We start from the raw sequence: 15,728 nt of genomic DNA, 5'->3' as shown, positions 1-15,728 counted from the left end.
ACAGCCTCAACCTCCCGGATTCAAATGATCCTCCCACCGTAGCCTCCTGAGTAGCTGGAACCACAGGTGCATGCTACCACACCTGGTTAATTTCTTTTTTTAAAAAAACTTTTTGTAGAGATGGAGTCCCCCTATGTTGCCCAGGCTGGTCTTGAACTCCTGGGCTCAAGTGATCCTCCTGCTTTGGCCTCCCAGACTGCTGGGATTATAGGCAAGAGCCACTGCACCCACCCTCATGCCGTAATTGCGATAAGCTGTTTCTCCCAAATGCTAATATGAGCATGAGAGATGATAGGAAATATATGGCATACAATAGCATACTTATTTCCTATCTGATTTTGGACAATTTATTTGTCTATACCAGGGTTTCTTCATCTATCAAGTGGGGATAATCCCTAATCTTATAGGCTTAATCTCATTAAATGAGGTAATGTATGTAAAGTGCTTAGAATACTATGTAAGCATTTATTATCAACAGTAACAATATGAAATTTTAGTATGGCCTACGATAATGGCAATTTTGGTAAAAGAATGATACAGAGAAAGGGCTAGGATTTGCCCCCAACCCCCCAAAAAGTTTCTTGTATATAAAAACTGCTAGGTTCAAAAGTTGTAATGTTAATATTACTTTATTCATGCCACTGCACAGCTTCTAATTAAACAGAAAAGTATAAATTCACATAATGTCTTAGATTTAAATCGCCTTCCCCTTACATCAGATACATGATACGTACAACATGATTTTCTTACCTTATCCAAAAGGTGTATTATCATTGGTACAAGATTGGCATCAATTACTGCCTGTACCTGCTGCTGATTTCCTGCAGTGATGTTGGAGAGGAACCACACTGCTTCCTGTAGAACAACAGCATTTGAATATTTCTCATTAAAAAATAAAATGTGCATATGAACTAAGAAAAAAAAAGCATTCACTACACTGTCCCAATGATTTTATTGTGAAATGAGCTCCATAATAAAAATATCAGGAATCTCAATTCCTTTACACCCCTTTCCATATTTTCTTTGGACAAATAGCTAATGGACCTAATTCAAATCACAATGAACTAATTTCAAGAATTCTGAAGAATTCTTGAAAACAATGCTCCCAAATAGTGTGACTCAAAAGAAGCTTGGCTGAAGAAATTTGAGTGAGCAAATATGAAATAATGAATGAGCAAATATGAATGAGTATAATACAAATCCTAAAACAGCTGTAAATAAGATTCAGTGCCCTTCCCTCACATAATGTGCTTTATTCTCCATTCTATTCTGATGAAGAATGTTAGCTGAAGTAGATAAATATCAATTATCCACAATAATGGAGACATAAAAAACAAAATAGTCCATTGTTTTAGTATACTTATTTGTAATAGTCATTCACTGTATCATTTCTCTCAAGGAAAAGTAGAACCAGATGTTTGATTGCTTTATTGGTCTACCTTAATAATCTTTTTATGTTACCCTTTACATCACAGTTGGTGCTACTTCTGACAAGATAATGGTGGCCTTAAGCGTTATAATCACAGAAAACTAATAAGTTTTACTCTAAAAAAATTAGTATTAGCTAATGTATACTAGGCTCTTTTGGATCAGATCACAGGACCATTTTAATGAACCTGTTAGAGATTTTAGGGTGCCGGGCTAGTTAGGTGAGCTGTTCTTGGGTAATAATCACTGGCAATGTTGTAATCAACAACCCATGTTATTTCTACAACGGCCTCAGATGCACTCCAATATCAGCATCACCAGTCAGTGCCCCCTTTCCATAGCCACCACAAGCACACACGCATGCATACACACTATACTCTATTAAGTACCTATAAAACACTAAACTTGTAAGAATTATGTAACATACATATTAAAAATTTCCAGTCATACAACATTCAACACCCAATTATCTCTATTTCATCATTTCCGAGAGAGCCAAAATACCACTTTTCATAATTGGTCTTATATATCAAAAAATAATTTATTAATGCTTGTTATAGAATAAAATTTTTATTTTCTCTTGATGTCTAAATGACAGCTTCTATTAAGAATCAATATTATAGACATTTCTAAGACTCTAATTTTACAAATAAAAACTGCTCACATTTTAAGTGCAATTTATTAAGTAGTATTTAATAGTACTTACTTTATTAATTTTCTCTTTGGGATGTGTCAGGAGTGCTGGGAAGTGTGAAAGAGCATCACAGTTCAAAACTACTTGTGTTTGCTCATCAGTTCCAGTAACAATGTTGCCCACAGCTCTAAGTGCAGCAGTCTGAAATGCACAATGAGATGATGTTCTATGTGAAATACTTTCTTTTTTTTTTCTTTTTGAGACAAGGTCTTGCTCTGTCCCCAGGGTGGAGTGCAGTGGTGCAATCTCAGCTCACTGTAACCTCTGCCTCTCAGGCTCAAGCGATCATCCCACTCTAGCCTCCAGAGTAGCTGGGGCTACAGCAGTGCATGACCCTGCCTGGCTAATTTTTGTATTTTTTGTAGACACAGAGTTTCACCATGTTGCCCAGGCTGGTCTTGAACTCCTACGCTCAAGGGATTTGCCTGCCTCAGCCTCCAAAAGTGCTGGGATTATAGGCATGCGCTATTGTGCCCAGCTGAAACACTCCTTATTAAAAGGCTTGTTAGGCACCTTATAAAAGATAAATGCATCCATTCACTCATTATTTCTTCCAACAAATTTATTTTTTTTTGAGACGGAGTCTCACTCTGTTGCCCAGGCTGGAGTGCAGTGGCTCGATCTTGGCTCACTGCAACCTCTACCTCCCAGGTTCAAGTGATTCTCCTGACTCAGCCTGCCAAGCAGCTGGGATTATAGGCACATGCCACCACACCTGGCTAATTTTGTAATTTATTTTTAGGAGAGATGGGGGTTTGCCATGTTGGCCAGGCTGGTCTCGAACTCCAGACTTTGGGTGATCCGCCTGCTTTGGCCTCCCAAAGTACTGGGATCACAGGCCTGAGCCACTGCACCCTGCTCCAACAAATCTATTGTTTTTGAGCATTTACTGTCAGGCACTGATGGAGCAACAGAGACGTGAAGATAGAGACATGTTCCAGCTCTTACAGAGCTTATATTATTGTAAGAGAGGAGTCAATAAACAATTAAGGAGGATAATTTTAGACAGTGCCATAAAAAAAGACAGAACTTTAGATTTAGTGTTGAAAAAATAAAAACAGCGAGGTGTAGTGGCTCACGCCTGTAATTACAGCACTTTGGAAGGCTGAGGTGGGTGGAACACTTAAGCCCAGGAGTTTGACACCAGGCTAAGCAACATGACAAAACCCTGTCTCTACAAAAAATTAGCTGGGTGTGGTGGCACGAGCCTGTAGTCCCAGCTACTCGGGAGACTGAGGTGGGAGGATTGCTTGAGCCTGGGAGGTCCAGGCTGAAGTGAGCTGTGATCACACCACTGTACTCCAGCCTGGAGAACAGAGTAAGACCCTGTCAAAAACAAAAAGACAAAAAACATAGTGCTTTTCTGAAGGAAAGCAGACACCTGCTTAACGTGAGATTTCACTATGGTATGAATTTGAATTATCGATTATTTTTCTGTGGTTGCATGAGGTCATTTCCCGTTAAGTAAAGCTTTTTACTCTAATTTTCCTTTCTACATGACAAATGATCCAAGTTTTTGAAAAAATTGAGATATAATTCATGTAACATAAAATTTACCCTTTCAAAGTGTACAATTCAGTAGTTAATATATTCAGAGTTGTGTAACTATTACAAGTATCTAATTCCAGAACACTTTTTGATCACCCCCAAAAGAACACCTGTATCTATTAGTAGTCACTCCCACACTGCCTTCATCCCTAGGTCCCTGGAAGACACTATGCCTGTCTTTAAGATTTTGGCTATCTTGGGCACTTCATATTAACAAAATCAAAACGTATTTGGCCTTTTGTGTCTAGCTTCTTCCATTTCACATAATGTTGTAAAAGGTCATGTTACAGCATGCATCAGTACTTCGTTCCTTTTCATGACCAAATAATATTTCACTGTGTGAATGTATCATATTTTATTTAACCATTCATTGGCTGACAGACATTCAAATTTTTTTCATTTTTTAGCTATTATAAATTACACTGCTGTGAATGCTTGTGTACAAATTTTTGTGTGGATATGCATTTTCATTTCTCTTGGGTATCTACCTAAGAGTAATTGTCAGTTCATATTGTAACCTTATGTTTAACTTTTTCAGGCACTGCCAAAACTATATTCCAAAGCAGCTGTACCATTTTATATTCTCAACAGCAGTATATACGAATTCTAGTTTCTTACACCCTCACCAAAAGTTTGTTATTGTCTTCCTAAGTATAGCTTACATCCTGGTAGGTGTAAAGTAGTATCTCACTGTGGCTTTAATTTGTATTTCCTTAATGACTAATGATGTTGAGCTTCTTTTCATGTGCTTACTGACCATTTGTTATATCTTCTTTAGAAGCCTGTTTACTCAAATATTTTGCCCAGTTAAAAACTGAGTTGTCTATTTTTGAGTAGTAACAGTTCCTAATATATTAAATATTTTAGATGTAAATCCCTTTGCCAATACATAATTTTCTAATACCTATTCTCTTCTATTCTATGTGTTGTCTTCTCACTTTCTTGATGGTGTTCTTTGAAGCACACACACGTTTTTAAGTTTTGTGAAGCCTGACTTATCAATTCTTTTTCTTTGGTTGCTTGTGGTGTCGTATCTTAGAAGCCACTGTCTCATCTATGGTCACAAAAATTTATGCCTGTATTTTTCTTCTAAGAGGTTTACATTTTTAGATTTTATGTTCAGGTGTTTGATCTATTCTGAGTTTTTGCATATAGTATGAAGTAGGGGTCCAACTTCATTATTTTACTTGTCAATATCCAGTCGTTCTTGCCCATTTGTTGAAAAGGTTATTCTTTCCCCAATGAATTGGCTTGGTATCCTTACTGAAAATCAACCGGCCGGGCAAGGTGGCTCACGCCTGTACTCCCAGCACTTTGGGAGGCTGAGGTGGGTAGATCACCTGAGTCAGGAGTTCGAGACCAGCCTGGCCAACACGATGAAACCCTGTCTCTACTAAAAATACAAAAAATCAGCCGGGTGTGGTGACAGACACCTGTAATCCCAGTTACTTGGGAGGTTGAAGCAGGAGAATTGCTTGAACCTGGGAGGCAGAGGCTGTAATGAGCCGAGATCGTGCCATTGCACTCCAGCCTGGGCAACAGAGCAAGACTCTGTCTCACACACACACAAAAAAAGTAAATCAACTAATCATAAAATGTATATTTCTGAACTCTTGATTCTATCTCATTGATCTGCATATCTATATTTATGCCAGTATCACAAAATTTTATTTACTGTAGCTTTGTAGTGTTTTGAAAATGAGAAGTCCTCAAATTTTGTTCTTCTTCAAGATCATTTGGCTATTTCTAGGACCCTTATATTTCCATACGGATTTTAAGATCCCCCTTTGTAAAATTCTGTCAAAAACCAAAAGCACATGGGATTTTAAGAGGGATTGCGTTTAATCTGTAGACAAACTTGGGGAGCATGGTCATCCTAATAATATCAGACAATCCATGAACATGAATGTCTTTCCATTTATTTAGGTCTTCTTTAATGTCTTCCAAAAATGTTTTGTAGTAATCCAGCTTCTTTAACAAATAAATGGAAAAGAGGAAAGATAAAAAGAAAGGAAAAGAAAGTTGCCCAGTAAAAGAGGCTTAAAATATATAGCCAGTAGATGCAGTGTATGGTCTTTGTCTGGATACTGATTTAGTAAAATTGTGAAAAAATAATGAAGCAGTAAATAAAATCCAGATACTGACTGAATATTTAACACTAAGGTTTTAAAAAGTCTACAGGTGGTATTGTGGTTATGCTAAAAAATAGGCTTAAATTTTAGAGCTGCAAGCTGCGTAAAATGATATCTGGAATTTGTATCAAAATAAATTTGGAGGAGTAGAGATACAGAGAAAAAAGCTACATGGGGTTCCATTACACTATTTTATTTTATGATATTATAGCATGAAAGTTAAAAAGTATAAGAAAATCTCTATAAGGTGTCAAGTAGAGTAGAGAATTTCAACTTTCCTTGAGCACTGGCTAAAGGTAAATTCCAAGCCCTATAGATTCATAATGAAGTCCATTATGAAAACTGAAGATACATTCTGGAAAAACAAAAAACAAAATACAAACCAAAATTCTGTACCAAGACATAAGTACCACACAAAAGAAATACAAACTTAAGAACAAACATATGGCCAGAATATTTAAGATAAGTCATAAATACCCTTAAATGACAAATTATTTATTTATTTATTTTTTGAGATGCAGTCTTGCTTGGTTGCCAGGCAGGAGTGTAGTGGTGTGACCTCAGCTCACTACAACCTCTGCCTCCTGGTTTCAAGCAATTCCCCTGCCTCAGCCCCGTGAGTAGCTAGGTCTATATGTGCATGCCACCATGCTGGCTAATTTTGTTGTTGTTGGTGGTGGTGTATTTTAGTAGAGACAGGGTTTCACCATGTTGGCCAGGATGGTCTCAATCTCCTGACCTTGTAATCTGCCCACCTCGGCCTCCCAAAGTGCTGGGATTTCAGGCAAGAGCCACCATGTCAGGCCAAATTATTGTATTAATTCTTTCTGTATTTAGCTAAGTGTTCTTTCTTTAAAGTGCTTTAATTTTAAGGTACTAGGTCTCTAATCTATGTATCAGTATCGCCTGAAGAGCATTTTAAAGTTCAAGTTTCTAAGAAATATTTTCTGAAACAGAATCTCCACGGGTTGAGCAAGAGAAATTAAAAACATACTCTTTAAGCTCCACACATTTGCATTTGATGTTCAGGCATAATGACTTAGGCTACAGACTAACAGTTTTTCTTATGCGATTATTGTACTTTACAGATTCTAAGCCATTAGCAGATTAAAATATACTATTTACTTCGGAAAGGTAGGGGGAGCTTGCTGCATCTCCCCCATTACAACTGTGGCTTGACAGCTACTGCTTATATCTCTGAGAACTTCTCATACTGTTTTTGGCTCTTTCTAGATGCAAGTTCTTTGGGATAGCTATTATGTGAAAGAATTTAAACAATAAAAAATAAATTTAAATAAGTGAAAAGGAACAATTTAGAAAGCCCCTAAACAGCACATTTCAGTACAGTGCCCTTATTTCAGCATCAATGAAGTTAAGAGTTAACTAAACTTGCCAGGTGAGTAAAAAAGGATGGCTGACAAGGAGGACAAAGGTAAAAGTAGGGAAGTGATGGAAGAACAAAAAGAGGAAGAGTAGGCAAAATTAAGTGTCTGTCAATACTTGTTTCAGATGCCATGCATGTTGCTATAATGAACTTCCCTGGTCTACATTAAAAATAAGTAATCCGGCCAGGCACGGTGGTTCACACCTGTAATCTCAGCACTTTGGGAGGCTGGGGTCGGAGGATCATTTGAGGCCAGGAGTTCAAGAACAGCCTGGCCAACATGGCAAAACCCTGACTCTTATCAAAAATAGAAAAAAATTAGCTAGGCATGATGATGTGTGCCTGTGATCCCAACCACTCAAGAGGCTGAGGTGGGAGAATGGATTGAACCTGGGAAGTGGAGGTTGTAATGAGCTGAGATCACACCACCTCACTCCAGCCTAGGTGACAGTGAGACCCCATCTCAAAAAAAGAAATTAGTAATCTACAATGGACTCTTCTTGCTTATTATTTATTTTCCTCTTTCCATCACAGATTTGTTGTTATGCTAAGGATATATTTTAAACTACTGAAACTGTCCATCTTTGAATGCCATGCTTAAAGCAATTAGTGGTAAGAAACACTTATAATTTTACTAAGTACAAACTTACCTGAACTTTAACTTCCTGGTGGCTGAGCAGAGGAACCAAATGAGGAACTATTCCAGAGTCTATTACCATCTGTATTTGTTCATTGCCAGCATCAGTAAGGTAAGAGAGGGCCCAGACTGTATCTACCAATATCTAGTGAATAAAATAAAAATTCAATCAACTTTTAAATATTTTCTCATTTTAGTAATTCTTGACCAAACGACGATTCTAAGATTGTTCAACTACCTTCTTCCTTTCTTTCTTCTCTCAGTTCAATTCATTTGAATCTGATCGCTATTGTATTAAACGTCATCATCTATAAATGTCTGTACTAAGATGTACATCTTTTAGCCATATTCACGATTCCGATCCCAGATTAGTATCCACTAAGATACACACGCACACTACACAGCTCATAAAACAGGAGAAAAAGACATTCTCTTTCCCAAAGGCTGAGGGATAATAGGTCCAAAAACATTGTGGCTCATGTATAAAGCTGGAAAGACAACATGTCTCCAATATGCACAGTTGCTCAAAACATCTGGGCTAGATGAATATATTCAAGGAGTTCTCTAGTATCATAAGTACCATGTAGATATGCCTAAAGCCAATAACCCAAGCATTCGTATTACAGTATTATAATAGTTAAATCTTTTCCAACCAGTTTGTTTTGCCTTATAGAACTGGAGGCAACTTTTTTTTTTTTTTTGAGATGGAGTCTTGCTCTGTCGCCCAGGCTGGAGTGCAGTGGTGCGATCTCAGCTCACTGCAAGCTCTGCCTCCTGGGTTCATGCCATTCTCCTGCCTCAGCCTCCTGAGTAGCTGGGACTACAGGCACACGCCGCCACGCCTGGCTAAGTTTTGGCATTTTTTAGTAGAGACGGGGTTTCACCGTGTTAGCCAGGATGGTCTCTTGACCTTGTGATCCGCCCGCCTCGGCCTCCCAAAGTGCTGGGATTACAGGCGTAAGCCACCGCGCCCGGCCAGCAACTTCTTAAATAGTGGAAGTCCCCTACAGCTGCAAGACATTAATCATAGGTCAATCTGTGAGATGAGATCTGTAATTAAAACAAAAAATACGTACTTCACTACAGCTGTTACTTACGGGGGGAAAAAAAAAAAGCCTGTGTAATCAACTTCTACTAAATAGCCTACTTTTTTTTAATGATTATATCTTTAAGTACAATGGGCCATTGTTTGATCTTTCCTAGTACATTAAGTCCTCATTAGAAGTTATGACCAAAGGGCAGTATGACAAACAACTGTAACTGCTGCAAATAAATACACAAGTTATTGACAAAGACATGGGAATAATAATTGTGCCTAAAACTACTTCCAAAGCCTTTCTAGATTATGAACTCTGTGTCAAGACAAGCTGGAGAAGTATACAATCTTTAAAACTATAAACCAGGCAGGGATTGGTGGCTCACGCCTGTAATCCCAGCACTTTGGGAGACCAAGGCAGTGGACTGCTTGAGCCCAGGAGTTTGACACCAGCCTGGGCAACACGGTGAAACCCCGTCTCTATGAAAAACACAAACAATTCGGCATTTTTTTTTCTTGTTTTTTAAGACCCTGACTTTAAAAAAATAGTAAAACTGTAAACTAATGTTATGTTTAAGACACCCAAGAGAAAATAAAAAATAAAAAAACATTAAAAAAAAAAAGACACCCAAAAACTCCTAAAAGGAGAAAATAGCGCTTTGCCATTGTTTCTTAGGAAATTCAAGAAAGCTCTAAAGATATTTCTTTTTTTTAAAAATTTATTTATTTATTTATTTATTTATTTATTTTTTTATTTTTTATTTTTTTTTATATTTATTATTATTAAACTTCAAGTTGTAGGGTACATGTGCACAACGTGCAGGTTTGCTACATATGTATACTTGTGCCATGTTGGTGTGCTGCACCCATCAACTCGTCATTTACATAAGGTATAACTCCCAATGCAATCCCTCCCCCCTCCCCCCTCCCCATGATAGGCCCCGGTGTGTGATGTTCCCCTTCCCGAGTCCAAGTGATCTCATTGTTCAGTTCCCGCCTATGAGTGAGAACATGCGGTGTTTGGTTTTCTGTTCTTCTGATAGTTTGCTGAGAATGATGGTTTCCAGCTGCATCCATGTCCCTACAAAGGACACAAACTCATCCTTTTTTATGGCTGCATAGTATTCCATGGTGTATATGTGCCACATTTGCTTAATCCAATCTGTCACTGATGGACATTTGGGTTGATTCCAAGTCTTTGCTATTGTGAATAGTGCTGCAATAAACATACGTGTGCATGTGTCTTTATAGCAGCATAATTTATAATCCTTTGGGTATATACCTAGTAATGGGATGGCTGGGTCATATGGTACATCTAGTTCTAGATCCTTGAGGAATCGCCATACTGTTTTCCATAATGGTTGAACTAGTTTAGAATCCCACCAACAGTGTAAAAGTGTTCCTATTTCTCCACATCCTCTCCAGCACCTGTTGTTTCCTGACTTTTGAATGATCGCCATTCTAACTGGTGTGAGATGGTATCTCATTGTGGTTTTGATTTGCATTTCTCTGATGGCCAGTGATGATGAGCATTTTTTCATGTGTCTGTTGGCTGTATGAATGTCTTCTTTTGAGAAATGTCTGTTCATATCCTTTGCCCACTTTTGGATGGGGTTGTTTGTTTTTTTCTTGTAAATTTGTTTGAGTTCTTTGTAGGTTCTGGATATTAGCCCTTTGTCAGATGAGTAGATTGCAAAAATTTTCTCCCATTCTGTGGGTTGCCTGTTCACTCTGATGGTAGTTTCTTTTGCTGTGCAGAAGCTCTTTAGTTTAATGAGATCCCATTTGTCAATTTTGGCTTTTGCTGCCGTTGCTTTTGGTGTTTTAGACATGAAGTCTTTGCCCATGCCTATGTCCTGAATGGTACTACCTAGGTTTTCCTCTAGGATTTTTATGGTATTAGGTCTAACATTTAAGTCTCTAATCCATCTTGAATTAATTTTCGTATAAGGAGTAAGGAAAGGATCCAGTTTCAGCTTTCTACTTATGGCTAGCCAATTTTCCCAGCACCATTTATTAAATAGGGAATCCTTTCCCCATTTCTTGTTTCTCTCAGGTTTGTCAAAGATCAGATGGCTGTAGATGTGTGGTATTATTTCTGAGGACTCTGTTCTGTTCCATTGGTCTATATCTCTGTTTTGGTACCAGTACCATGCTGTTTTGGTTACTGTAGCCTTGTAGTATAGTTTGAAGTCAGGTAGCGTGATGCCTCCAGCTTTGTTCTTTTGACTTAGGATTGTCTTGGAGATGCGGGCTCTTTTTTGGTTCCATATGAACTTTAAAGCAGTTTTTTCCAATTCTGTGAAGAAGCTCATTGGTAGCTTGATGGGGATGGCATTTCTAATGTAAAAAGAAGATATCAAACAAAAGAGTTTGCACAGGCCGGGCGTGGTGGCTCACGCCTGTAATCCCAGCACTTTGGGGGGCCGAGGCGGGTGGATCACGAGGTCAGGAGTTCAAGACTATCCTGGCCAACATACTGAAACCCTGTCTCTACTAAAAAATACAAAAAAATTAGCCAGGCGTGGTGGCAGGCATCTGTAATCCCACCTACTCTGGAGGCTGAGGCAAGAGAATCGCTGGAACCCAGGAGGTGGAGGTTGCAGTGAGTGGAGATCATGCCTCTGTACTCCAGCCTGGGTGACAGTGCGAGACTCCATCTCAAAAAGAAAAAAAAAAAAAAAAGAGTTCACCCAGAAAGAGTGGTATCAACGTATGTGAAAAAACCTAAATTTCAATTTGCAAATGTAACTGAGTTTCTTTTCTGGAATATCAACATATGCTAAAATTTGTTGACATAGGCCAAAAATTTCAAGTTACTTGCTCATAACTGTATATAAAAGCTAGATACATGTTTTTAAAGGACATGTCACTAATATGCTCAGATCAAAATCATAATTCAAATCAAACTTCTAAAACATTAGTAAGCAATATTATTTGTTAATCATGTTACTAAAAAGAACGATGCAAACAGACTTGAGAAATTCTTCAAGAAACATCAAAGGCAAGAAAATGGAGTCACAATCTCATCTAGATTGGAGGAAATAGGTGGAAAGAACACAATACATCTCTAAATAAAGTCAACCAAGATGTACTGTTTTCCAGTAGAGGTATAAACTTTGAAGTTAATCTCTCTCTCTCTGTCTCTCTCTCTCTCGAGACAGGGTCTTGCTCTGTCACCCAGGCTGCAGTGCAGTGACATGATCACAGCTCACTGCAGCCTTGACTTCCCAAGCTCAGGAGATCCTCTGGCTTTAGTCACCAAGTAGCTGAGACTACAGGTGCACACCACTATGCCTGGCTAATTTTTTTGTATTTTTTATAGAGACAGGGTTTCATCATGTGGCCCAGTCTGGTCTCGAACTTCTGCACTCAAGTGATCCTCCTGCCTCAGCCTCCTAAAGTGCTGGGACTATAGGCATAAGCCACCACACCTGGCCTCTTGTAAATCTTTCAAAGCAAAATATTATGTAACTGTTTGATACAGTAAAATTCTAATTTTAATTTGTTCCAGACAAATTAAATTCTGGCCAAAAGGTACAGGCCTTTAAATTGTAAAGAAATGAAGCAGCTTGTCCAACACTGGTCACCGTGCCAAACTGTTTTTAAAGAACCACATGAGTTCCTGATTGTTGCTAAACATTTCATTCATGTGTTTTCCCTTACCCAGTATATTCCTGGTTTCTCTAACACACCAAAGGCTGGTCTGGCTTTTACAAGCACTCAGGGCAGTTTTCCACCTCATTCATAATCCCTGAGTTGCTTTTTCCTCTGCCATCTGTGTTAGTAAAAATAAGCAAAATATATTTGCTATGTTTAAAATCTTGCCTGCACTGATTTTTTTTCCTTGTTGTTTGAATAATCAAGAGTTATCTTGATAAATGAAGCCACTGCCAGTCACTGTAACTGAGAAATAGAATAAAAAATGGAATTAAAGGGCAATTGATGTGCATGGTTTGGTATGTGTATATGAATACAAATCCATGCACAAACATTTTCCTTTTTCATCTTTCAAAAAACAAAAATAGCACTATCTGTGTGTGCTTTCATTGGCCAAACTGTCAAAATGAGCTTCCTTTATAAAAAGCACATGAACAAAGACACGATCTTAGTAAGAGAAATCACTACCAACTGGCAACTTTAAAAACTTTTAATGTCAGTTTTTACAACACTAATATATATATATATACACATACATACATTATTGCCCACACCAAAATAACAGTTATGCTTGATTTCTTAACTGGTATTATATTTCGTGATATGGGAAAATCTGACAGTATGCTGACACAATGTGTTAGTACAGTATTTCTCCCCTATGTCACAGGGGAAGCCCTAGAAATACATACATACATAAATATATAATGGGACACATTTACTCACATTTACGTCTGTGTGATGAATTAAAACACAAAGGGCTGGAAGAATCTGAGGAGAGAAATATGTAGATTTAAAAACATACGCAGATAAAAAACACATATATAATGGTATCTCTTTTAATTTTTTTTTAAGTGTTTACCTCCTGAATGGTTTCCATTGGTGGTGGTGGGTCTTTGTGGCGACATAAGTTGACCATAACCCAAGTAACATTTCTTAAGAATGTTATAGGAATAGATGGACTTATGAAGGAAAGTAAAGGTTTCACAACTCCAAGACTTATGACATAATCTCTACACTGGGGCCCATCACCTGTAGAAAAAAAGGATTAACTCAATAAAACATTGACAGTAAGCATTTTCAGAAAACACAAAGCACTGGGAATACGCTGCTTCATGTATTTTAACCAGATACACTGTTCAGTTTTAGACAATAAGCAGGCTCCCATTCAAGATTTCTGAGCCAAGAGAGGCAACATAAGGTGATAAGGTATTCTTTTGCACATTATTCCCATCTTCAGCATTTTGCTGCTCACTTAATTAAACTGCTGCTTTTAACTTCTCTCTCAATATTACTCTCGGTTTAACAAACTTTCATGTGATAAAAAAGATGTATCAAGAAAATATTTGTTGAATTTGTACTTACGATCCAGTATCAGAGCATCAAGGTTATGAATTATAAATTACTCTATACACTTAGAAAACTATGTCAGAAAAAAAGGGTGAACCAGTGCTAGAATAGTGGTTCTCAATGTGATTACTGGGCTCTAGCTCAGGCCTCCTGAAGCAGAAACTCTATGGGTCTGGAATTCTGTGTTTTAACAAGCACCCCATGTAGTTCTGATTGCATGCTAAGGTTTGAGAACAACTGCTGCAGAGAACTGACAAGTTTAATTTCTGTATCTAAAGCATCACTGCAGTTCCTAATATATGAAGCCATGTTAAAAGGTTACCATAAGTGAAAACACCTTCGCTTGCACTATAATATTTGGAAATAAAATGTTTGTTCTTTTTGCATCCATATATTCGTGTTAATTACAGAATGTGATTGGAATAAAAAATGAAAGATCAAGATGCTGTATAATAGCTGTAAATCTAACATTTGGTATAAAAGCAAGAGTGAGGGACTCTGGATATAGAAACAATAGCATTCCTAACAGTATAAACCTAATGTTGAGAATGGCTTACAGGGAAATTCTCCTTTAAAAACTCATAGCCACTCCTTACTTCCATGTTAGCCCTGTGTAAGGGCAATAAAGAGGTGGCATATCAAAGTAACAATGATTATTTCCATGCAAGAATAAAGAATTTGGCAAAAATAATCTTTAGAATCATTCTCCTTCACTAGATTAGCAAGACCCCTACAAACAGTACCTCAACCCTCACGCATAATAGTTAGGTCTCTGAGCTATACTGGGGCACAATACGATTCAGATTTTTTACATCCTTTACTGGAGAATAGTTCTTTGAATTTTTGAGTTTAGGCTCTAGTTAAAAAAACAAATCCTTGAAATATCAGAATTGTCTTTATTTTCCTTACAATTATTTATTAGACAGAACCTGAAAGTTATGGTAATCATGGTGTTAAATAGTTAACTAGACTGTCAAAAGGCCATGGTTATCTCATGTTGATTCATGGTGACAGGAAATAGTATTACTATATTTTATACATTACTAAATTCTAATGTACTAAAGTCTGCAAGAGAGAAAAATTTCATTTTAGACTCTTCTCAGAACTGTCATTATGGAGAAAAATTATTGGTTTAAGTTTTGCCTCCTTTTTTCTTGTTACTTTCTTTGACGGCGAAAGCTGAGAAATAAAAATGGACCCCACTGATCGACGTGGGCATTAGGGGAAAAAAAAATGGATCCTAGCATGAGACAGGAGGTCTAAATTGTATACATCTTGCAAAATTATTCAAAAAATTAAGAGCTCACTATATACCAAAAAAAATGGTATCTTAAGCAACAAAAATTCTATTTACTATGAGTTTATGCTTTTACAGTAACACAGTTCAAATTTCTGTAAGCTATTTCACAAAAACTAGTACCGAAGGCAAACTGTTTTCCCTTTTGGATTATTAGTAGCTATTTTTATTACTTAGTATATGAGAACAATTTTTGGACTAGTATTGTATTACAAGTTTTATACAAACCTATGATGTTTCCCAATGCCCACACTGCTTGCTCACAGACATTCTGATGGGGTGAATGGAGAAGCCTCAGGAAAAGTGGCACAGCATCTGATGCAGGAAAAAATAACAATACTTAAGGTTCAAGATACCATAAACCAAAAATCAGTATTTTTTTTGCTGACATGTCAAAAAAAAGGGGAATCTATAAAACTATATTTAAAATATAGCCTCATTAAATGAATTTTATTGGAATAACATTATTGGAAGAATTCTGACCAGCAACTATTTACTCAGTATCAAAATGAGTTATACAGACAAATGTTAAATTAGGCTTGTGAAGGCCGGGCGCGGTGGCTCA

General features: G+C 37.4%; 1 protein-coding gene and 1 non-coding gene across 2 annotated transcripts in view; both read right to left on the bottom strand.

Annotated features, from left to right (window-relative positions):
• The window catches only part of KPNA4 (karyopherin subunit alpha 4), a 71,315-nt gene that overhangs the window by 18,346 nt on the left and 37,241 nt on the right, over positions 1 to 15,728 (bottom strand). Inside the window, exons 8-13 of the mRNA XM_008008531.3 lie at positions 15,392 to 15,478; positions 13,379 to 13,548; positions 13,243 to 13,287; positions 7,837 to 7,968; positions 2,135 to 2,263; positions 751 to 855 (exon numbers count right to left, since the gene is read on the bottom strand). Coding sequence (XP_008006722.1) covers positions 751 to 855; positions 2,135 to 2,263; positions 7,837 to 7,968; positions 13,243 to 13,287; positions 13,379 to 13,548; positions 15,392 to 15,478 — 668 coding nt within the window. The remainder of the gene's footprint in view (positions 1 to 750; positions 856 to 2,134; positions 2,264 to 7,836; positions 7,969 to 13,242; positions 13,288 to 13,378; positions 13,549 to 15,391; positions 15,479 to 15,728) is intronic.
• On the bottom strand, positions 1,585 to 1,917 carry LOC119626107 (small Cajal body-specific RNA 7). The gene has a single exon (XR_005242291.1).

This window comes from Chlorocebus sabaeus, chromosome 15 (assembly GCF_047675955.1).
Source record: "Chlorocebus sabaeus isolate Y175 chromosome 15, mChlSab1.0.hap1, whole genome shotgun sequence".
Taxonomy (NCBI): Eukaryota; Metazoa; Chordata; class Mammalia; order Primates; family Cercopithecidae; genus Chlorocebus; species Chlorocebus sabaeus.
This window is presented reverse-complemented; position numbering and strand designations above follow the sequence as displayed.